General features: G+C 40.1%; 1 protein-coding gene across 1 annotated transcript in view; it reads right to left on the bottom strand.

Moving 5' to 3' along the window:
- The window catches only part of LOC112154891 (anosmin-1), a 69,700-nt gene that overhangs the window by 17,205 nt on the left and 27,897 nt on the right, over positions 1-24,598 (bottom strand). Inside the window, exons 3-7 of the mRNA XM_024286128.2 lie at positions 17,315-17,377; positions 16,877-17,099; positions 7,081-7,265; positions 4,339-4,468; positions 2,196-2,401 (exon numbers count right to left, since the gene is read on the bottom strand). Of these exons, the coding sequence (XP_024141896.1) occupies positions 2,196-2,401; positions 4,339-4,468; positions 7,081-7,265; positions 16,877-17,099; positions 17,315-17,377 (807 nt within the window). The remainder of the gene's footprint in view (positions 1-2,195; positions 2,402-4,338; positions 4,469-7,080; positions 7,266-16,876; positions 17,100-17,314; positions 17,378-24,598) is intronic.

Genomic DNA, 24,598 nt, shown 5'->3' with positions numbered 1-24,598 from the left:
TTAGTTTTGCCTCAGTGAAGCAGAAGTTTCTCATTTGCTCCTCTTTCCTGAATCATTCAGGAAGAAATTTTCAAAATGTGAACTGATGCTTTTTTAATATGCACATCTGCAGATTCCAAGCATGTGGGTTTTTTTTTTTTTTTTCCCTCCCAAATGTCTCCAAAATCTGTCCGATTGTGTCATTCTTAAACCGAACCCTTACACGTTTACAGGACTGTAGTTTATTTTGTCCAAGTAAGGACTTGCAATCTTTGCGAGCTCTTTGCTGTAATCAAAACACAGGCCTTCGTCTCCGACATCCCATGAAATGGTTTGTTTATTGCTGGAACAAATAGTTGCTAGTATTCCAGGAGGCAAAACAGTTCCAGGGTCTTAATGACAGAAATCAGCAAAATCTCTTAAAAATATTTATGCCTTCGCCCTGGATGTGTTCTCATCCCCTCAGGTTGAATGCAGCATTCATTAAAGTAGAAGAGAAAGGTTAGGAGCTGGAGCTACAGTGAGAGAAACTCACAGTTCCTGTAAAAAATAAGCGCAACTGAGAAGTAAAACAATGAACCCATGCAGGACTTTTGAAAGGTACTCAGTCAATCAGGAATAAAAGCTTCAAAACACCTCCTGAAAAAGAATCCAGATTGAGATATTTAGAAACACAGATGTTGCCGTCGTGATTTATCACTTCAGGCAGGGCTATTCATCATACTTAATGCTTTTCCCTTCAAACATCCACTGTGTTTAAAGGCTCTTTCATCACCATAAGAGCTTAAAACAACAAAGAATACATTGCATCAATGTGTGTGACTGATAGCTAGCACACAAATGAATGGAGGTCCTTTTCCTTGATTGTCTTTTTTTTTTCTCTTTGCGTGCTGCAAAAGTATTCAAGAAGATGCAAAGGAAGAAAAGGGGCGATGAAAGTCCCGGTCCTTCAGATTTACCTCCTTTTCTTCTCATTGACTGTATATGGGAGCTGGAGTGTGATGACATTAATAGAAAATGGCTGACTTCAAGTGACTTTGAAATTGTAAGTATGAGCCAGTCTGAGTCCTCGTTTCCATAGCAACCTCTCTTGCCAATCAGGAGTGAGCTTGTTGGAAGGCCTCACCCCTACCACTCGAAAGCGGGTGACACAAAAGTAGTCAAACATTTCGAGCAATCACCAAAAGGGACCTGGCTCCAGACAAGATGGTGCCTGACATAACTGGCAGAAATGATACAACTTGGCCTAAGACAGGAGTCTGCATGTGACCCACATGTGACCCACATGTGACCCCCCCATCTCTTCATGCTGGCTCCTCGGCCAAACATAAAACTACCCAACCATGTCGACTGTTGGAGTCAGCAGAGCTGCCAAACCAAAACTACCCACAGAAAACAAATAAATAAAGCTCGCAAACTAAGACTACCAACCCCCAAACTAAAATAACAAAACCTAGCAGTGTAAGACTACTGAAGACAAAGAGGGAGAAAAAGAACAAAAAAATAAATACAATAAAAATAAAATTGCAATTTTTAAAGTAAGATTACTTAATTTATTAAATTTAGATTAGTTAAATTTATAAATTGATGGCTGAGGTGCACAAAGATGATAAACTATGTAGGTTTTTACATCCATGTTGACCTGAAGACGTCTTGTTTGATCAACACTACCTCCAGAATGAACAGATTTTATATGCAAAGCAAAACTTTGGTAAAAAGTTTATGAGGTCAAAGCACTTATTATCTTACGCTGCAGAAAATTGGTTAATAGAAGCCCAGAGCTGCACTGAGATGACCCTGCTTGGCACAGAGGGCTTTTATTTTGAAAAGAAGTAAAAAAAAAAAAAAAAAAAAATTGAGAGATGCTATGTTCTTTATATATTTTTGCTAAAAAAGACATAATTCATATTATCAAAAAAAGGGTCATAAATTCATTATTATACTATACAGATAAACTTCAGTGACCACATTCAGCTAAAAGCATTCACACTAGAACAGGTAATGCAACTTTTTCAGCTGCACTTATTTTGTTTAAATTCAGACCTTTAACATGGGAGTCAATAGGAAATGGATCCATTTTGCAATCTGTCTCAAGAGCCTTGTGTCCATTTTTAACTGACCGCATGGACCCAAACCAGCAGAAAAAAGCGTGAAGGTCGCTCTGCAGGACCAGGTGAAAGTACAGTGGAGCTTTTTAGGAGGAAGGAGAGGATTACCCCGTTGATGGTCTTCCTTTGCTTCTTCTTGGACGGCACCATGGACTTGGTGGGCACGGTCCAGCTCCAGAACACTTTGTAGTGGTGGATGGGAATGTCGGGCTCGTGTGGCAGCGTCCAGTTCAGACGCGCCGTCACCAGGCCGTCGTCCGCCAAGCTCATGTTGGCGACGTGCAGATTGGCGGCGCTGGGAGGAGCAGCTGGATCTAGAAATAAAAAAGAAAGAAATGAAATGATCTTCAAACGTTTAAGGAGGAGGAAGAGGTTAGATAGAACGACCAGGACACCTTTCACAGCACTACAGGTGGTGGTGGGGGGGGGCAGTGTAAAGTCATTAGCCCTCCACTGACAACCTGCCAGGCGATGTTATGACAGGTGTCGTGTCACGTCTGCGACAGCGTTCAGCGGCGGCGCGAGCATGTGTCAGGGGTTAACAAACACATGCTGCTCGCTTTGGCTGCACACTCTCTAACCGGTGCGTGGCGTCCAGAACAAAGCCGGTTCTGAACCTGTCCATATGTGCTGCGACACGGCCTGCTGACACCCATCCGGTACAGGGAAGGACCCAAGAGTCGCACTCTTTACATGAAAAAATTATTTACCAGCTGAAACATCTTTAATCCTTAAAAAAAAAGTGACGGACACGCCAGGCATCCGTACCGGCTGATGTCAGCTGAACAGCCGTTAAATTCGTACAAATTGCTCTAACAAAGTATGGTAGTGCAAAATTGCATTCAGATGATAGGTGGAACTACATAAATAGCAATGGCACGGCAGAACTGCCTGGGGTTCATCAAACCCCTGACAGCTCTCATCAATCTATCAGCGTTGGGGTCCTGATTGGCCTGATTGGAGATTGGTTTCCATCCCCGCAGCAGAGTTTTCCTCCCACCTGGTGTCTGGCTGTGCCTGACAGCCGTCCGCAAAGCTCTGGGGAGCGGAAAAAAAGTGACGGAGGGCTGACAGCTCGGTCCACCGTGCAGAGGGTTCGCCATTTTGGAGCAGTGGCAGGAATTTTGTCAGGAAGTGTTCGTGTGTGGTGGACGACAAACATGTCAGGAAACAGTGTGAGGACTGTTCACTAATATTCTATTAAATTAAATTATTCGTTCATACGAAATAGTCAGGAAAAAGGAAAAAATCTTTAATTTGACAACTTACTATGACTATTAAAAAAATATAAAGTAGAAAACTCTTTTAATCAAAGAAATAAAACATTTTTGATATTAGGATTATTCCTGTGTATAAATTATCTTTTCCTCCCAAACTTAAGACATTCATGGAGCCTGTTGGGGTTTTGACTATTATGTTTCTCAAACCTGAACCTATTTTTTCTTATCTCTGCAGGTTTTTCAGATTATGAGTCTATACTTTGCATGCACAGTGGTCAATTACCATTTTTTTCATGCTGATTTTTCTGTGTGTGTGTTCTGCATCCTGATTGGCTGCTGACCTTGTCAATCTTTTCTGTTCAGTTTGTCACATTTTAGGGTTTTAATGGATCACAAAACTCTGGGTTTTGTCATTCTGATCAATTTTATCCTAAAAATAAAATAAAGATGCCCACTTCAGTCTCATACTGGACAGTCCATGAAAATATTGTGGCATCAAACCCAAAAAAGTCAAAAATATCACAAAATACTGCGTATTACCACTAAGAAAAGGTTTTTTCTGTAGTTTCAGAGCAGAATAACATTGAAAAACTTATATATTTAATTTAATACCTGCATTTTAAATATAAAAACCTTAAAGAGAAGACATTGTTTCTCTGAAAGAGTTTGTTCCAAAGCAGAACAGAAACGTTCCGCGCATGCTAACCCCCCCATTCCCAGTCTGCTTTGAATCAACGTGAAAGTTACTTGGCCGACTGCGTAAAAGGGTGGAAACTGCGGAGTGAGACTCTTATTTACAGTTCAGGTTAATGATGTGAGTGAAAGAATTTACTGGTTTTATGACAAAAAATTACTGCCGTGCCTAAACACAGCGAAGCCGTGCGGACGCCGTAAGTCAAGTTTGCTTAACGCCAGTTTGGCCTCAACAGTTCCGTTTCGGTCATGATCAATATGCTTCTGCTTCATGTTGACGAGGACTGAAACAGAAATACGCTCGGAGGACAGAACCGAAGTGAACATGCAGGACAGACCTCTGGAGGAGCGGAAGTGCTTGCTGGGCGCCGTGAAGCCCCGGGTCCCGTGCACGTTGACTGCCGCCACTCTGAACTGGTACCATCTGCTGGCTCTGATGTCGGCCAGTTGGATGCGCTCCTCCGCGGTCTGAGGGACAGATGGGGTTGGGGGGAGGTTGGCGGTGGAGCAAACCACAGGGGTCAGGGTTCGTGCGGGGTCAGAGCCCCGTGTGATGCGACCACATCAGTCATCTGTGTGTTTCTCTGTGCTGAGATTTCAAAGACGCTGCGGCCGCGCGGAATGCAACCACGTGCAACAGCTTCACATCTCCCAGCTGCCTTATGCGGCAACTTTTAAGGCTACAATTTGTCACACAAAGTGAATCTGACACATGGAATCACGATGTGGTCACAATCCTTTAACCCTTTCACTCCACTCGGCACTACTGTAACTCTTCAACCGTTGACGCAACTAATGGAATTCTAGCAGATTCTGAAGCAAAGAAAAGCAGCTTTGTACGGAAGCGTTTGGGACTCATTATTCAAAATAAGTCAATACTAGCTGCATTATTTGTCTCTTTGATGAAATGAAAAAGAGTATTCTCCAAACAGATTTTTCTTTTTCTTCTTCAATGCCGCTCATACAAGTGACATAATTAAAAATGATACAGCATTTGACATTTCATTTTCAAAAAGTTTTCTGGTAAATCTGTACCAAAATCCAACTAGAAATATCAAATGTAAAAATTAAAATGCATTAACAGAAATGCTTTTCCATTTTCGCAATATAGCTGCATCAGTTGACTCAAAAATAAAAGAAAAAGCAATTCTACGAACTACTTTTTTTTCTTCTTCTTCTTCAACTGAATTGTTAATTGTGTACATAGTTGCAGTAATTTATATGGTGCCAAATTGTGGCCAAAAGTTTTGAAATTCAAAATGCAACAACTTGAAACTAAAAGCAAAAAAAAAACTGGTGTTGAAATTCAAAAACAGTTGCTGAAAAACACATGGACACATTCTATGGAAGATAAAAACAGCTCATCCACCTATTTTTTTTGTTTTCTTGTGATAATGAGATAGAAGATCTCATTATCGAGATAGAAAACAAATTTCATTTTCTTGTGATAACGTGATAGTAGATCTCATTATCGAGATAGAAAACAAATTTCATTTTCTTGTGATAACGAGATAGTAGATCTCATTATCGAGATAGAAAACGAATTTCATTTTCTCGTGATAATGAGATAGTAGATCTCATTATCGAGAAAGAAAATGAATTTCATTTTCTTGTGATAATGAGAAAAAGAGAAATATACTCTAGTGTCCCTCTCTGCCTTTCTCGTACTGAGACGCAGAGACTTTACCCGTTTTAACCCTTGTGCTATCTTATAGGGTCCAGATGACCCCACCCTTATATTGATGTGTGATCACTCGCATAACAAAGGTGGACAGGATCTTATGTCTGCCATGGACACCAGTGAAGATAAAAAAAAAATCCTTAGGAAAAAAGTTCACTGCATTGTCATTTAATGTAAACATGACTCGGCTAGCACAAGGGTAATGTCTCTTTATTCTGTAACTAAACAAAAACAGCAGAAGAAAATACTCCCAAAAAGGTACTTATAGTCTACTTTTTATCTATTAATCCTGTCTCATGCATCAGCCCCCCATCAATTTATTTCCCTAAAACCTCTGAACAAACATGTTGATTAACAGACGCAGAACCAACGAGATCCTCTCCATGGTGCGTTCAATGAACTCTGGACATTAGCGGACTCAAACAGCCAGACAGCCAAACTCAGTGCACTACGTTGAACTTTTATACAGTCCACAGCAAAACAAAGCAGTTTTTCAGAAAAAAAAAAAAATTGTCACAATTAAATCAATAAATTATAAATGGATCAGTTCGACATATTCTCTGATAAATTGCTGTGTTTTGCTGCGGATTGTAGAACAATGACAAAAGTATATTATACAGCTCTGAGTTGGGCTGTTTGGGTCCGTTAATGTCCAGAGCTCAGTGAACGCACCAGACACTTTTTGGCCCTGGGTTCTGTCATTTAGGGAAATTAAGGGAGGGGGCTGGTGCATAAAACGGAATTAAGACATTTGAAGAGTGTAGATCCAATAATCATTCAAAAATTAACAAAAAAATCCCTTTTGTGAAGCATTTACCTCTGTTGTTTTGTTGACCACAAAAAAAAGAGAATTAAACAGATAAAGTCTCTGCATCTCAACGTGGGAAAGGAGGATGCTACAGAATATTCTTCATTATCTCGTTTTAACAAGATAGTGGATCTTGTTATAATGATAAAACAATCAATAAGTAGGGGAGGCTGTTTTCAGCTTCATACAAATAAGAAATCTCCAGTTTTGACCTCTGGCCCCTTTTTGCCACGTGGGGGCGGGGCTTAGATCAAGGACCAATTGCAAAGAGAGGGATGCGAGCTTCTGGCTCTGCCTGTTCACTGACAATGGAAAATTGTATAATTACAATCAAAAACAAGATTTGAGTTGTGAAACTTAAAAAGAAAAATCAAAGTTATAATCGACCTTCAGAAATCATCATTTACTTTATTAAATTCAGTTTTTGTTTATTTATTTTGAGTTTCGACACCAATTTTTCAGCTTTCAGTTTCACCTTGTATTTTGGTTTTCAAAACTTTTGGCTCCGATATGGCACCATAAATTCAAAGCACGTCAACACTGGAGGGTTAAGGAGATTTGACCTTTTCTGAGGTGTTTGTGTGCTTGTACCTGCGCGACCGTCTGCCACTCTGTGGCGTCATCCTCGCTCGGGTGGATGCCGTAGTTCCAGCGCCGCTGCACCACGTAGAGGACGGGCTCCACCGAGATGTTGAACTTAGACGACCAGTGGATCTCCAGCTGACCCGACGGCTGCTCCAGGAACACCAGCTCCTTCCTCGGCTTCAGAGGGACTCCTAAAAGTACAGCAGGAGTTCATCCCACCTCTTCACGGAACAGCGAAGCTGCTTTTTTATGGATGAAGGAGAGGCTGGAAAGACGAACGACACCGTCCCAATCAGACAGATATAGATCAGAAACGAGACGTGACTTCATCACAGAGGACTCTGATACGCGCTGCGGGTCAACGACACCATCTTTCAGGTCGTGATATTTCCTGGCGGATGTTTCATTGTTTTAGCACTTCTCAGCAGTGATCCACACAGTTGCTGTTGCGGTATGTGGGACACAGTGCGCATCATTTCTCTCTGTCTTTTAAAGGTATGAAATTCACCAGAACAAACAAGCACACATGAACAGGAAGCACCGCTGAACTTCCCAGTCGGCCTTTCAGACAAAGTCGACGTGGCCATGTGAAATAAATTAGAGATTTATTAAGTGCTGGACTGAGCCAAACACTCTGCCAAGTCAGACTCCCAAGCAGATTTATGGCAGCGGAGACGCAGTGAGTTGTTGATTGAGCGTCAGGCACAGTGATAATGAGATGGAGATTGGAAAAGCAAGTTTGGAAATACAGGAGAGGACTGAACATGTCCCACTGTTCTTAATAAATCACCAAACACTTCAGACCATTATGTTAGACCTCTATCACCATCCAATGACCCACCGCTGCTTTATATTTCAAGAAGGCATCGCTGCAGGCTCAAGGCTGCCGCGCCACACGATGGTAAACAACATCATCAAGGCGGCGTTTAGCATGCAGAGCGTTAGATCGGCTTCTATCTCCACTCATGATTCATGATGAGGTAATTGCAAAAAATAAAACCTTTAAAAAAAACGTGCAAACAAAGTGTTTTTTGCCCCTCTATCGACAGTCGTGCATACAAATAGCTGGAGGTCACTGAGCTGCACAAACATTTTGAGTCCACCTTTACTAAAGCGAGACAAAGGATGTATTCTTGCTCTGGGGTCCTCTTCCAAACATAACTTTTGGGTCAGGCGCAGTCCAACAATTATTTGCAGGAAAACACGCCAAAAACATGAGGTAACTGCTGATCAGGCAAAATCAGGAATGCTGAATTTACTCTAGTCTGTATCAAGCCAGCGGCGACTCTAAGGTCATATAATACTCGTGAAACACTCCCGTTACAACGGCTGTAGAAAACACTGCACATCCTGCCGAGTCCACGTCTGACAATTAAAAAAGTCAGTCTAAAAATATTTCTGTCTTTATAATTCCTAAATTCTTTACTCAAAGCTGCACAGTCTGTTTCTAGAAACAGTTATACTTGAATTCATCAAGTCTTCAGTTTGATGAGAAAAACTTCTATTAATGCTGGAACAAAGCTGGAAAAAACCTTCAGAACTGTTTGGGTTTAGAACGTTCTGGAACAATAAGCTCCCACTTGGAACGTCCTGCTAGGCTTCAGGAGTCCTGCGAGTTCTGCACACTTCAGTGATGAAGAACAAAGACGGACTAAACAACAGGAAACAACAGAGGGAGGTTTCAGAGTTTTTTTAGGGTTATAAAAAAAAATACACTTCTGTACACAATATCATATTGATTGGCATATTTTTCCTTAAAATCAATTTCTTGTGTTTATGTAAAAACACAAAACTGATTTTCTGTTTGCTTTTATTAATGCTTCACCTTTTTATGAACAAGTTAAACTGATTTTTCAATGAAAACTGATTTTTAAAACATAAAAAAACTCTTGAGAAGTTTGGCCTTGACTTCCAGCTGTACTATCTGGTAGTTAAAATGAAAACATTTATGATTAAAGACCCACTCCAACAATTTAGCATGTTCTCGTGGCATTTTTCTGATGATGGACGACATAAACTGAGCTTAAAATTCCATCTCTGCGTAATTTTTATTCAGATCATTGTGAATCAGGATTGGAGAAAAAGCATAAATAGATCCATGAACGTCTTCGTATTCTTCGTCTGAGCTGACATCTGTATGGCTGGATGGCTCTAATAACGCTCGCCATTTTTGCTGAATCTGTGGGTTGTGAAAGGCTGCAAAACAGAGAACTCTCTGTAATGAAAATGCAATTTTTGATTTGACTTTCTTTTATTTTTATTTCGAGTAAATCGGCTACAGCAGGAGAAGCTTATTTGACACAGGGTGTATTTTATTGTGAAGGGAACTGGTCAAAAGTTAAATAAGTGAAAATTGTTATACAAAGAAAATTACATTAATTCAATATTTATAATTATTTTAAACATATTTTTTTTTACATATAACTGGCTTCAAAAACAGATAGTGTATTCCTTAAAAGAGTGACTTTGCGGCTCTTGCTCGGTTTAGATCTGTAAAAAAGTGAACCAAATGGCACCAAAGGTTGCAGACCTCTGTTCTAGACGCTTAAATATCGGTATCAGCAAATATCGCCTATCGGTCACAGAAAATATCAGTATCGTCCTGAAAAAAATGATACTGGCCCATCCCTACTAGAAAATGAGAGAACAGAATAATTATACTTTGAAAATAGATCAAAAGATGATCAAAGAGGGTCTTTAACACAATTTATGCTTCTTTGGTTCACCTTAAAGTAAATATCTTGAAGTTAAAAACTCCTTTTTGATGTCCACTTTAAAAGGTCTGTGATGTTTAATAATCAAGACTTTTATCTTTGTCATAACAAAGAACACAAATGTCTATGATTTTAAATCAAAGTCGACACTTCATTTTGATGTTTTACTTGATAGTCTTTCCAAACAAAGTGGACTGGATGACGTGCTGCTGCCATAAAAGTCTAAAAAACCTGTTTTTATTTTTAAACATACACTGATTATTGTAAGGTTGAACCCCAAATGAAGACGAGACTCACATCAAAGCCCCACGGGGGTCTGCTGCAGAGATCCTAAAGACCCAAGTGTTTCATTTGGAGGTAGACACATGAGCGCAGGACCCGAGCGCACATCTGAGAGCCATCTCAGTGGGGAAACGCTCCATTTCTTCCCGCTTGTGTTTTCTAATGGCTTCCAGCATGGCGGCTCATCACGGCAAAGGCACACACAGATACAATTATGCTCTTCAAGCCATGAACAACTGATTAGACCTTTAACACCGTGGAGCAGGACACGAATTCCACCCCGACTTTCTGGCTGTAATTCGCCGTAAGTGGCGTACAGACCGCGGCGCGTCGTGGGCTCCGTGTTTGGATTAGATCAGCGGGGACGCCGCTCCACTTGAAGGTCTCTCGGGGTGGCGAATGGTTTCCATCGACTGGGTCACTACATAGAAATCGTTTCGAGCACTTTCATCTTCTCCCAGACTAATGCGCCATTTTTGAGCGTGACGTCCACCACAGTTTTCCTAATCAAAGAGAACATCCAGAACACTTCCTCGGCGTGCGTGAGCTCAAAGTCACAAATCAAACATCTCGACCACACATTGCTATTAGTGCTGCCACAAACGATTATTTTAATAGTCGATTATTTTTTCCGATTAATCGACTAATCGGGTCATGTGCAAACTGGATGTAAAGCACACATCCTAATCATCATTAGCTTTTAATTAACAACAAACTAGATATATTCACACAAGCATTATCGCAGATAATTGAAGCAGAATTGTGCAGCTAAGATGCTAGTGTTGATAGCTGAAGGTGCTGAAATTGATAACTGAAAACACTGAAGCTAAACGGCTGGGTGGCTCAGTGGGCTAGGTGAAGGGCTGGCACACAGGAGCCCTGGGTTCGATTCCCAGGGTTGTCCACTGATCTCCATCCAGATTGGGTCCTTAGGCAAGACCCTTGACGCTGCTGCCTAACTGGGTCCCTGTGCCCCTCAAGTACAGGGTTGCATCAGGAAGGGCATCCGGCATAAAAACTCTGCCAAACCACTGACGCGAAACAGTGGGTGCTGCTTCGCTGTGGCGACCCCGAAAGGGATAAGCCGAAAGTGAAAGAAGGAGAAAACTGAAGCTAAACATTAATTGAATGCCATATGAGCCTAAAAATAAAAAAGGCCTAAGTTAGCCAAAACAACTAGCATGTGGCTGAAATATTAGCTAAATTCCAAAACAGTATAAAAAATCCTTAAGTTAGCCAAAACAACTAGCACGTAATTGAAATATTAGCTAAACTACAAAATAGTCTAACAAACAAAATAAACCTAAATTAGCCACAATATCTAGCATGCAGCTGAAATATTAGCTAAAATCCAAAATAGCCTAAAAAAAACCAAAAATCCTAAATTAGCCAAAACAGCTAGCATGCTGCTGAAATATTAGCTAAAATTCAAAATAGCCTTAAAAAATCTTATTAAACGCCAAGAGTCCAAAAATCTAGAAAAATGCCAGTATAACTTTCAGCTTTACTGCACTCTGACTCAATATAATATTACGTAACGACTAATCGACTATTAAATTAGTCGTTGACTATTTTATTAGTCGATTAGTCGACTAATCGTGACGGCCCTAATTGCTACACACAGAAAAGCACAGTTAAACATGCACAGAGTGACTCAAAGCGTACACCCCCTTACAGTCTATCACTGCAGCAGTTCAAAGCTTGATTTAGACTCTTCTGCAGCTCCTCCACTCTGCTGTGGCCTTAGGCTGCCAGCGATTGTGTGCTGCTGACGGTGAGGATAATGTAGATCTAACTACCATCTCCAGGTTCAGGGGCCCCACATAACGGCTCAGCACCCTCAGAGAACCCACTGGCCTTGGGCAGCCCTATAAAACTCTTTTACTGGTGCGAGGATACCTGGGTGCATCCGTGAAACCCTGGAGCTTATCTTGCAATTTCCAAAGCGAAGCTGTGTTCTCGCTGCAGAAGCAGCGTGACGGCTGTGTGGGTGCAGCTCCAACACACCGAGATGAAAAAGGAGATTTTTCATTCCAAGAACAGTGTCGGGGTGAGGTGTGATCATCTTTGTTTGTGCGAGATTTGAAATTGATGTTCGGAAATGAAGGCGGCGCACTGCAGCAAATAATCGCGTTGCAACAGAAAATATATCAGAAATGTAATGAGAAGAGTGAAGATGGTGGAAGCGTTCCGGTTACAGTTCATCTCGCCGATTCGTTCTAAAAAAAAAAAAAAAAGTTCTGGGGAAATAGGTAAACAAGTTCCCAGAAACATTTGCAGGTAAATGTTGCTCTGGGAGCTTTTCTACTTATCTTCTAAAACAAATATGATTGTTTTTGTATTATTTTTATTCTTTTCTTTTTTTTCCAGAGAACTCTTTTAAAGCCTCTTTCTTTAAAAATCTCTTTTTTAAGGTGTTCTGTACCATGTGAGGCTTGGTTCGCATCTGAATTGTACCCCTACAGCTTCTCCCTACCCCTCCATTTGTAGGGGTATGTGAAGAGGTAGGGGTGTCCGAAATCCTTTTTTGAAGGGGCTAACCCTGGTCGCGGAGGGATACAGAATATATGGGATATATGCACCGTCACGAAAGTATCGCAACAAAAGGGGCGGGTGCAAGGCGCCTACCTAGGCGAGCTCACCCAGAAAATAGGTACTGCGCTGACTGCAAGGTGCCTTGATGACTACAAAACAATGCATTGTGGGATACAGGGTCCACATTTCTCGTAGTTAGATGTGATGCTGATCAGAAATCAATGAAGGAAATGTGTATTTTATAACTCATTCTAGAAAGTAGTGAATCACTGATGTAAAAATAAACCATATTTCAAATAATTTGTGGTTATATGTGTTATTGTTGCCTTTATAAGTTCCTTTTCAATTCAGTTTTATTTATTTCTCTGGGACAGTGCCCATTAAATTAACCCAGCGGCTATTTTTCAGACATGACAGATGTTAAAAATCTCAAGTAAACATTGTTCTGCTTCTCCTGGAGGGTGTTTCGTTTTGGCCACTAGGTGGCGATTGTGCTGTAGCAGTACATATTACTCCAAAAGAAGACAGTATGAGCAAAAAACTATGTTTTAGACCACAAATGGTTACTTTAAAAAATATTTCCTTAAAAGAGTTTGGAAAATTTATACCTGTGAATTTATAAAGATCGAGTAATGTATATTTAAGATGACTGAGCATTAGCATTAGCCGTCCTATGGGAAATTCCATTAAACGTTAGCGTCAAGCTAGCGGACTTTAGCTCTATATGCTAAAACGATCTGTATTTTTATGGATCGATTATTGTTAGACCAATTCATTGATTTTTTTCAACTAGGGCTGCCATGATTAGTCGACTAATCGACAACTAATCAAGTATTAAAATAGTCGACGACTAATTTAATGGTCGATTATATTATATGGAGTCAGACTGTAGTAAAGCTGAACACAGTACCAAAAAATATGAATTTTCATACCAGTGAGTATATTAATTAGTCAACAATGTATGTTTACGTCGACCAAGTGTTAGCATTAGCCGTTCTATGGGAAATTCCATTAAAAGTTAGCATCAAGCTAGTGGAGTTTAGCTTTATGTGCTAAATCGATCTATATTTTTATGAATCGATTATTCATCTATTAAGCTTAAATCGGTTAATCAATTTTATTAACCCAGCCCTAACGTTTACACACTAACTCCGTTAAGAATCTGTCATTTCCTCCCCTGAAAGGTTTAATTTCACAGGAGCAGCTTCAGCACAAACTCTCTGAATTCAATGTAAGCACACGCACAAAGAACTGTCATACAAAAACCACGCAGAGATTTAGCACAGAAGTCAAGGTTTGCAGGTCTGCAGCCTTCATCCAACATCCAAGCATCTTTTTTGTCATAAAACCCAACAGCAGCTGCAATGATCTTTGATCCCTCGGGAGTAAATCTAACGCTGCTTGTTTCATTCTGCTTCAAGAGGTTTTTAACATAAATCCTTTTTGATCATACGGGCCAAATGTACAAGACACAAGTCTGTCAGCTAGATATTAAAATATGATTAACGTAAATACAGTCGCATTCAGCACACTCAGATTCCTGTTTAGAGGAGTGATGGGGTCTCACTGATTTACCCTTAGAAAACTAAGGGTGTATTCAAACTGAAAAAGTCATCCTAAGATTTTTTTTTTTTTTTTAAAGCTTTTATTATGGTTCAGACAAAAGTCTTTCCGTCTTAAATACCAAGTGAAATTAACTGTGGATTAAATCATTTTCCATTATCTCACTGAATACCAGGTTGACATTGACTATGACGGCGCCTAATGCAAAATTCAGTAAAGGGTTAGCATGCTATAAAAAGGGTCACCTCAGTCTACTATAGTAAAATTACACAAAATAAAGTTAATTTTGACATTCACTTTTCTTCAAAGCCAGAAAAGAGGGATAAAGGAGTGTTGCACATTTCTCTGACCTTGCTCCACACAAATGTTCAAAAGGTTTAAAAAAAAAGAGAGATAAAGTAACGGCTGCAGTACAGAAAGTATTCTGTGATTTACCATTCGGTGCATGATAACCTCGGCAACATTTTTTTCTGCACTCTAAATAAAGGCGTTATTCTTAAACTTGCCACGACTCCACTCAACAAGTTAAACCGAGCAACAAAAACGGCAAACACGTCAAGTTTTCCATGATGCAAACCTAAATGCGGGTACAGTCAAACTATGCAAACAAAGCACACAAAGAACGACACTGTTGGATTGTAAAGCGAAATGTTGTTCTTTGGCAACAATGCCAACCGTCAGATCAAAATGAAGTCCTCGTTTGCAGCTTGTGAAAGTAAAACCAGCCTTTGTATGTCTTCAGGCATGTGAACTTTCTCCATGATGACTGTGAAACGCTCTCCTGACCAGATGTTAACATTTGTGGTCCTGGGGTTATTTGGGAGATGGTGGTGATCCCTATTGAGACCAGCTTTCATTCAAACCTCAATTTACTTCATGTATCATAATCCCAAACTTGGTGGTGACAGATACATTTTTCCATTTACAGGATTACGTCTAGATTACGTCTAAATTTGAATTGTCCCTGTAATTGATTATAGTGGGGTTAATCCATCCCAGAGAACTACAACAAGTGTTGTAAGTATTGCATTACAAATGTATTATATTACAGTAACAGACTGCTTTAACAAAGTACTCTGATTAAAAATTAACAGTAACTCTTGCATTACAACAGAGCTGTGGAAAGGCTAAAGTAGGTAAAAAAAAACTACAGAATATTAGCCAAAATTGCTAAGCAAGCTAATAAATGCTGACAAAAAAGTCAACCCTTTAAAGACCTATTTCAATGAAAATAATCTTTTTTAGCCGGGGCTCAAACTGAGATACGCTCCATGTGTAAGCACACGTGCTACCTGACTGCACCACCATTCAGCCAATGTTCAGGTAGAAAGTAGGTGGCTTTTTAACTGTTAAAGGTGTTGGGGAAAACAAAACACTAGACCGCCTGTTAAATTAGTCTTTTTTGACCAAAATACAGACGAGGGAGTGCATTTCCAAGAAATTTTATTAAAGTAAAACAGACAAATGTCCGCTTTGAACTCCTCTTCCTTTTCTTATCCTTAAAGTTTTGAAGAAGCACTAACACCAGGAATCCCCAACTCAGCATAGACAGCAGCGACAGGAAGGGAAAGGTACTACACTGCAAATTTATAGATTACATTAAACTTTTGAGTTATTTCATTTAGATTTTTTAATTATGATCTTTAATTGTTTTAAATGAAATGAGTATGTTTAACAAAAAAAAGTATATATAGTCATTGTGATTTCTGCCCCATCCAGTGGATGGCGACCTAGGCGGCCGCCTAGGTCACCTATGCCCAGTGCTTTCCCTGATGACGCTACAGCAGAGTCAGGCACGTGCTGCCTAACACGACAGAAAACTAAGTAAGAATCGTTTTCAGTGGTGTTAAAATAAATGTTCTACTAAGTAAGCAGTCAGACCCTTTTTTCCCTGTGTAATAACACGACAATCGTTGCTTTACATTTGTCCGCAACTTATCAGTTGCGTTTCTCCTAACCTGTTAACATCACTTGGAAACCAACTACGGTGGCCATTTTGGTCCATTCCTGCGGTTACTTGTCCCAGACCAGGTTCCGTCTGAATAAACCCTTAGATTGTCATCTTTTAAGTCTAACAGTATTAAGTTGTTTATCTGTTGGCGTATCTCCTCAGGGGTCACCACAGCGATTCAGCTGCCATTAATCTGCACATTTGGTCTGGCAGAAAGTCTCCTGTATTTTATCCAGCTAATATTAGCTAATATTTCAGCTACATGCTAGCTGTTTTAGCTAACCTACGTTATTTTAAGCTAATTTGACATTTAGCTAAGATTTTAGCTTGCTATCAGCTTCTGCGTTTTTAGCTATCAATTTCAGCATCTTAAGCTAACAGCATTAGCATCCTCAGCAGTCAAATTCAGCTTACAACATTCACACAGTTATTCACAAAGTTATGGTTTTAAATTTTTAAAAATGTAGTTTTAGAGTGTTCAATAAATGTTTATCGTGTTCAGCCCACAACCTAAGGTGTGTTTTGGATTTTGGCCCCTTGTGCGATTGAGTTTGACACCCCTGGTCTACAGGTATTATAGTAAAAGTAATTTGACAGATAAGAAAGTACATATCAAGGAATTATTATAAAGTTACTATAGAGTTACAAGTAATTTGTAATATCTACACATCTGGTTGCGGTTTAACCCGTTTTTAACCACCAGAATCTAATTCAACAGAATAAAAGTGGGTTTCAGGTTAATTTGCCTCTCCGTTACCTTTGTAGAGGTTCTTGGGCAGCTGACAGGTGTGGCCACAGCCGTTGGAGCAGCACTTCTTGACTGCAGAGCACTCGCCATCCTCCTCGCAGCTCTCCACACAGGCTGCAGCGAACCCGCTGGCCTTCTCTGGGGCTGGACAGTCGCCTTGCTTCACGCCCTCCACAGACTTCAAAAACTCGCAGCTCGTCAGACACTCGTAGTGCTTCTTGGGAAAAAGGGGCTATGCAACAAGAAAGGCGACAAACAGAAGGAAAATATTCGTCGGGTTATGTTTTCAAACCGGTTTTCCTCGCTACAAACAGGCAACTCTTTGAGTTAAGTGTCCTGTTTACGTTTCAGCCATGACTCACTGCAGCAGCGGGTACATTAGACAGCTTTAACTCCCCGTGCAGTGCAGAAAGTTACTTTGAGCTCAGGTCTGAGGGAAGAACATACCTCACATAAATCTTGGCACTGGTTCTCCTTCAGGTCCCACGATTCCTTGCAGGGCTCAAGGCACTGTAAGAAAAAGAATTGGGCTCATTTTTTACAACCATCCACATGAAAGATGAACAACGAACCACCCCTTTCTACTGAAGGAGCACGGTACCAAGCCTTAAGAAGCAAAAGGGAACTGTAATCTGCTTCTGTTCAGGTTTGCTTCATGCAGATTCTCTTTTCACACCTTTATATTCTGGCCTTCCATCCTGTCTGCACTTTGTCCTGTTCGTATCTGGACTTGACACGGGTCGGCACACAGCAGCTCCACCCTTTAAGACCCACTCTAATACACGTTTTTGGTGTTCTTGTAGCATTTTTCTGATGATAGAGGACATATATTAAGAAAATTATGCTCAAAATTGTATTTAACTATTCAAATAATTGTGAATCAGGAGTAGAAAAAAATGCTGTTTGAAAAAGCTTGTATTTCTTCTCGCACTCGCAGACAAATAGATCCAAGAACGTCTTTGTTTATTCATCTGAGCTGACATCTGGCTAAGAACTGTAGGGCTGGATAGCTCTAATATTGCTCATCATTTTTGTTGCCCCAGTAATGTTAGGTTGGGGGGTGTGAGGGGCTGTAAGCTAGCCGACAATAGCCCCGCCCACAACTCAGAGGCGAGTTTTTAATGAATTCCTACCACTCCGCAGAAACCATGTCCTAGAAAACGACACAGCTTTTACATTTTTGGCTAGCATAATCATAATTAAAAGATCATAGGGAACACTTTGAAAATAGATCAAAGTGGGTCTTAAATGGGATTGTTTTTGCTGATCTTTGAATTCCAATTTAAAACATATTTATAGTGAAAATGTAATTAAACATAAATGACAACGTGCACCCAACAGCATCGAGTTCTCTCTGCTGCAGGGAGAGTCCAGACTAGTGCTGTTACAAACGAGTATTTTAATAGTCGACTAATCACTGATAACTTTTTCCAATTAGTCGACTAATCAGCTTGTGTGCTAACTGGATGTAAAGCACAAATTTTAACCATCATTAGCTTTAAACTAACTAAAAACTAGACATATAGCATGACCTGCGATGATGCTAGTGTGAATGCTGTAAGCTGAATTTGGCCGCTGAAGATGCTAGTGCTGATAGATGAAATCGTTGAAGGTAATAGCTGAAAACGCTAAGCTGATAGCCAGCTGAAAAAACTAAATTAGCCAAAACAGCTAGAATGCAGCTGAAATATTAGCTAAACTGCAAAATAGCCTAAAAAACAAAAAAAGATTAAATTAGTCAAAATATCTATCATGCAGCTGAAATATTAGCTACACTCCAAATTAGCCTAAAAAACTGAAAAAATCATAAAGTAGCAAAAAAAGCTAGCATGTAGCTGACATATTAGCTAAACTCCAAATTAGCCTAAAAAAATAAAAAAAGATGAAATTAGCCAAAATAGCTAACATGCGGCTGAAATATTAGGTAAACCCCAGATTATCCTAAAAAACAAAAAAAAATCCTAAATTAGTCAAAATAGCTAACATGCAGCTGAAATATTAGCTACACTCCAAATTAGCCTAAAAAACTGAAAAAATCCTAAAGTAGCAAAAATAGCTAGCATGTAGCTGAAATATTAGCTAAACTCCAAAACAGCCCAAAAAACCTTATTAAATGCCAAAATAGTCAAAAAAGCTAGCAGAATCCTTTTACAACTTTCAACTTGTTACACTCTGACGACTAATCGACTATTAAATTAGTCGTCGACTATTTTAATAGTCTATTAGTCGTCGATTAGTTAACTAATCGTGGCGGTCCTATCCAGAGCCGACGGTCTCATATCCCGCCGCCGCCGCTGGCTTAAGCGACAGAGGAGCGGACCACTGCCAGGCTGCTCCGACCACACCAACAACCAACCTGCCAACATCACTCATTCAGCAACTCTGTCATCAGCTCCGTCACTGAGCCACAATCAGCGCATTCTCTCTGAAAAAGGATGGCAAAAAAAAGAGAAGCTTTTTGGGGGGAAATCTGTAGAAAAATGAGGGCACTCACCATACAGTAGAAGAGGCATTAAACACTACAGATGATGTAAGAACATTTCACCTCTCAGTCAGGCCCCAACAGCTGAATTTATGTATTTATTACTCTTTAATTCACTCATTAGCCAGCTCTGTCATTATTATACCATACCAGTGAGAAGTTTATTTGCTTTTTATGGAGTGCGGTGGACGGGTACATGATGAAACATAAACCTTGGCTCTGGAGGAACACGCTGCAATCAGCAGCACGCACGCGGCCTGCCAGCACTCAATTATCCTCAGCCGTCGCTGCCGAGCGCGGTCCCGTCTCCGACAGCCGATAAAGTCCGCGCGGACGGTGTGTCGAGTCTTTTAACGGTTCAAAGGAGCTGAAGAGGAGAGGAGCAAGGGTGTTCGCCTAATTATTTCACGGCGATGGATGTTACGAGATGAAATGAGGGGAGCTTGCGAGGAAAATTGGACGCCTCGGAGGGTTACGACAGAAGAGGGGTCCAAAATAAGCTAATGTGGTTTCAATGGAGCTGATCAGGTGAAAGCACTGCAGCACTTTAGGGATTTAAGATGACATACGAGCTTTGCTGCCCTGTCCAAGTCCACGCACTTTAAAACATCATCTGCTTTTAATAATGAGGCAACTTTATATCATTAACTCCTTTTTTTGCGTCCTTTAAGAGTAAAAGCGGTTTTGTCGCAGCTTGTTGAAGGGGCTCTCCACTTCATGGAGCAAAGAGGTTATGAGGCAGTAAATGCAGCAGCGTCTGAAGGAAACACACATGTTAAAAGCCAACAAATCCCTACTACAAATGACTGAACATACAGACGTAAGCCCGGGGATCAGGCTCATTTTCCCTCATTGACAGATCTTCTGTGCACCCGCTGAATGGAGGGAGGAATTCTTCTCTCCTGCACAACAATCAGGAGTGAAAGCAGAATTATCCGGAGATGCTCGGATGACAAGCTGCATGAATTACCAGCACCGCCGAGATTGCAACACAGCTCCGAATGCTGGCAGCGCGCGGCGGCGTCTCACCCACACTGCCAACAAGTATTCTTTTTTTTTTCTTTTTCTTTAGTGCTCCAGGCCAATTCATTCCCAACTGATAAACACGCTGAATTCCACCAGGAAATAATCCTTTTTTTCTTAACAAAGACAGTTGCTTTTGTTGAAAGAGGAGATAAATCAGAAGCGGCGGTCTTGGAATAAACAGACAGACGGCTCATGCAGGTGTGTTGATGACTGACAGTCTGTCTTCTGCAGCCACACCCCCAACCTGTCATGGAGGCGGGGAAGAGAAGTCCCGACGACAGATGTCTTACCAAAACAAACAAGGCGGTTGGATATAATTACAAAGGTGATCTCATCAATCAAGCTCCCAAATTCCTTCTCACATACTTGAGTGTTTGGGGAGCTAAAGTATCGATGGAATCAAATTTTTTGCAAAAACATGTGTGAAAATTTGTTGAAGTTGCACTCCAATCATCTGTTTTAAAAGCATTCCTAGTGGTTGCTTAATTGTTATTTTTATCAAAAATAAAAAAATATATATAATCTTATAGGAGATAGTTACTGCAGGAGTTCATTAGAAATTCACCTCTGAGCTGTGGGAGGAGTAAGCCTTCTCTAACTTCCCATCATCCCCCTCATGATAGCTTACAGCCCCCTCTCACCCCTAACCGAACATGGCAAAAATGGCTGTCCAGTAGAGGTGGGAATCTCAAATTACAATTTGATTATGAAATAATTATCAGATTTGCCTTTTTTTTTTTTTAAGAAATTATGTTTCTCTTCACTATAAGACCTTTTTTAAGAAAAGACAAAATCAGTACTTGTTTAATTTATCGAGAACATGAAAAACATTTAGTTTATTCAAAAATCTTTAACAGCATCAAAGGGTAAAAAAAGTATCTGAACTCAAAAACCTTAAATGTTACATTTTATCATTAGATTAGCTTCAATAAAACAGGTTTAACTCGAGTCAAACTAAATAAAGTGTCTATTGTGATTTTGCTAATTGGTTGTGTTCCCTACATATTTAAGTTTGGTGCGACATAATTTAGACCCTCCACACTATGAAAGCCAAAATGCTTCCAAACGGTCTCTTTAAGTCAGGGGTCTCCAAACTTTTTCCTGTGAGGGCATCAAGCGGTTTTCTTCTCTGATTTAGGGCCGGGGTCAGTTTGCAGGCCAGCATAAGAAGTGTAAAAATCGCAGGATGCATCTAAACTCAAACATGCATCTTTGATAAAATCTATTAGTGAATCTCAAAAATCATTTCATTCCAATTGATACTTTTACTTTATATCACATACATGTTTCCGTTATCAATTATTTAAAATTAATAAACAATTTAGAATCATTTATGTATCATAATTAATGCATCTAACAATTGGTTTTCCTCACACTTCTACTATCCAGCCGTACAGTTTGTCACGATCTGTGGTTTGCTTTTCATGCTCTCCACTCTCCCACTCTCCACCTGGTTTACCTGATCGTTGTCATTCCTCCCACCTGTGAGCAACAGTAATCGGTTCCTCTCTGTCTTTGCCGGTTCAGTTCACATTCCAGCATTTTAACAGCTCTTTTTCTGTCTCTGGTTAAGATCAAGTCTGTTTCTTTGGTGCATCTATCTGCCTTTTCTGTCTCTGAGTATTTGTCTTTGGATTACAGATGTTTCCATGACTTCTTCTCCAATCAGATCTCCATCTTTGTTACTAAGAAGTTTCCACACTCCCCTGTGCAACTGGTGGTCCATATGACTCTAAGACAGGGGGGCCAAACTCAAACCTTTAGCCAAACAGGATAAACATTTATGGAGCAAACTAAAACTACATTTTTAAAACATACTTTTTAATATCACTATGAATAATAAAAAGGCAGGAATTTTATTGCAGAATAAATCAATTTAAACCTTAAATAACTTTCAATATTTTACTTTCCATAAAAATATATTTTGTCAGAATTATTAGTTAGAAAGAAGCGCAAAATAACATCTGACCATTGGTAAAACCAATTGGTGCTGTTACAAACGATTATTTTAATAGTCGACTAATAACCGAATTTATTTATTTTTTTTACGATTAGTCGACTAATCGGGTCATGAGCAAACTGGATGTAAAGCAAATATCTTAATCATCGTTAGCTTTAATCTAACTAAAAACTAAATGCTGTAAGCTGAATTTGGTTATTGAACATGCCAGTGTTGATAGTTGAAGATGCTGAAATTAATGGCTAAAAACTCTGAAGCTGAAAATGCTGAAATTAATAACTAAAAACGCTGAAGCTGAAAATGCTAAAATTAATGGCTAAAAACTCTGAAGCTGAAAATGCTGAAATTAATAACTAAAAACTCTGAAGCTGAAAATGCTAAAATTAATAGCTAAAATCGATGAAGCTGAAAGATAGCTAAAATATTAGTTAATTGCCAAATAAGCCTAAAAAACTGAAAAAATACTAAATTAGCCAAAATAGTTAGCATGTAGCTGAAATATTAGTTCAACTCCAAATTAGCCTAAAAAACCTTATCAAATGTTAAAATAGTCCAAAAAGCTAGCATAATGCTATTATTACTTTCCACTTTACTACACTCTGACTCCATATAATATAAATAACGACTAATCGACTATTAAATTAGTTGTCGACTATTTTACTAGTTGATCAGTCATCGATTAGTCGACTAATTGTGGCAGCCCTAATAACAATAAAATAAAATTATCTAGATGGCCGGATATAATTAGCCAGATCTCAAAATAAATATAAATATTTATTCCTGTGTGTACTTCTCCCGTAGTTTGGGTTGTCAAACACAGAATCTTACACAGTTTTGAGCCAGACGTCTATTTGTCCATAAGTGGATGTATCGGAATGGAGCAGAGCAGGGAGCTTGTAGCCCAAACATCCTTACTACGGCCTCATTCCAACAGCACTTTTGCAACAATTTGAATACAGAAATTGAATTTTAATCTTAATTTCCTTAAAATATGTCATCCAAAAACATGTTAAAACACCGTTTTTCATTGCAGTGCGTCAACCTCCTCTGAACATGAAACGGACCACCGGACCCGATCGTCGGCTCAAACACGTCGCAGCAACTATATCAACGGACCTCTGAATGTTTGCACAACTAACTCAGCGCCGCTGCCAAATGTTGTAGTCCGATTGCTGGCACATGATTTGGGAAAACACGCTTTGGAAGCGGAGTGGAACATAACTGAACTGGACGTAGCGTTTGTGCTTGTTGTGAGCGCCAGCGTTGGGTTTCCCTCAAACAAACCTGCAGCCACCATCTGTTCACGTCCCACCAAGAAGGCATGTAATGACTCCACATTTCAGGGAAAATTTGACCCCCCCCCACAAAAAAAAGGGACACAAACCCTAACGAGTAAACTTGTTTCTCCAGCTGTTTCGCCTGACATAAACACCCGATTTCCTCTTTTATCATTCCGGTATAGAGTATACACTCTGCATGGTTAAATGGGAACAACCGTGGCGGTCTTTCACTCCCCATTTCACGGTGTAATAAAAGGCAGCGGCCGCTCCTCTGGGGGACACTCAAAGGCATCTCGAGGGAGTCGGCCTGAACGGACGCCAACGTTTCTGCCCATCTTCACTCGTTTTCTTGCTCTAGATGAAACGGATTGGATGGGTGTAGCCTTTTTGCCATCCCCACCCATCATAAAAGCCCCAACTAAAACAACACAAAACATGGAAAAAGTCTGTGCACAAAAATGTCACACAAGGCTTGTGTTGCAGTTAATGAAGCGTGAACTGCTTCCAATCAAGCCCTAAAAGCAGAGTGCATCCAAAACAATGGAGGGAACATAACTCGCTCAGTGGTAGATGACATTTTCCCCATTTTGCCTGAATGTATTTGCACATTCACATGGTGAGACTGTGTAAATGAGATTCCCCTGAAAGCCATTTCTTAGTCCCCACAGCCGGCAAAAAGTACAGTTCCCAGCATGTTCTATTCTCCATTATCTCCAAAGGCTTGCAGTTGAATGCATCGATCCAAACACTGATTGTCCACGTCAAGCCTCCCCAGCGCCGAGGACTATTTACAAGGTGCCTTTGCCGTCCCTTGGGTTGGATCCACGGCTCCCAGCCCTCCTGGGAGCCGCAGATATGAAGGAATCTCAGCTGTTGATCACACATGTCATAAATCCGACCTCCAGTCTTATCGAGTTATGGCTCTGTTTTGCTGCTCTGGTGCTTTTCACACTCGGAGTAACCGAACTCAATTATTGGAACAC

This window comes from Oryzias melastigma, linkage group LG21, assembly GCF_002922805.2.
Source record: "Oryzias melastigma strain HK-1 linkage group LG21, ASM292280v2, whole genome shotgun sequence".
In the NCBI taxonomy this organism is placed as follows: domain Eukaryota; kingdom Metazoa; phylum Chordata; class Actinopteri; order Beloniformes; family Adrianichthyidae; genus Oryzias; species Oryzias melastigma.
The sequence above is the reverse complement of the archived record's forward strand: the minus strand, read 5'-3'. Positions and strand labels throughout refer to the sequence as shown.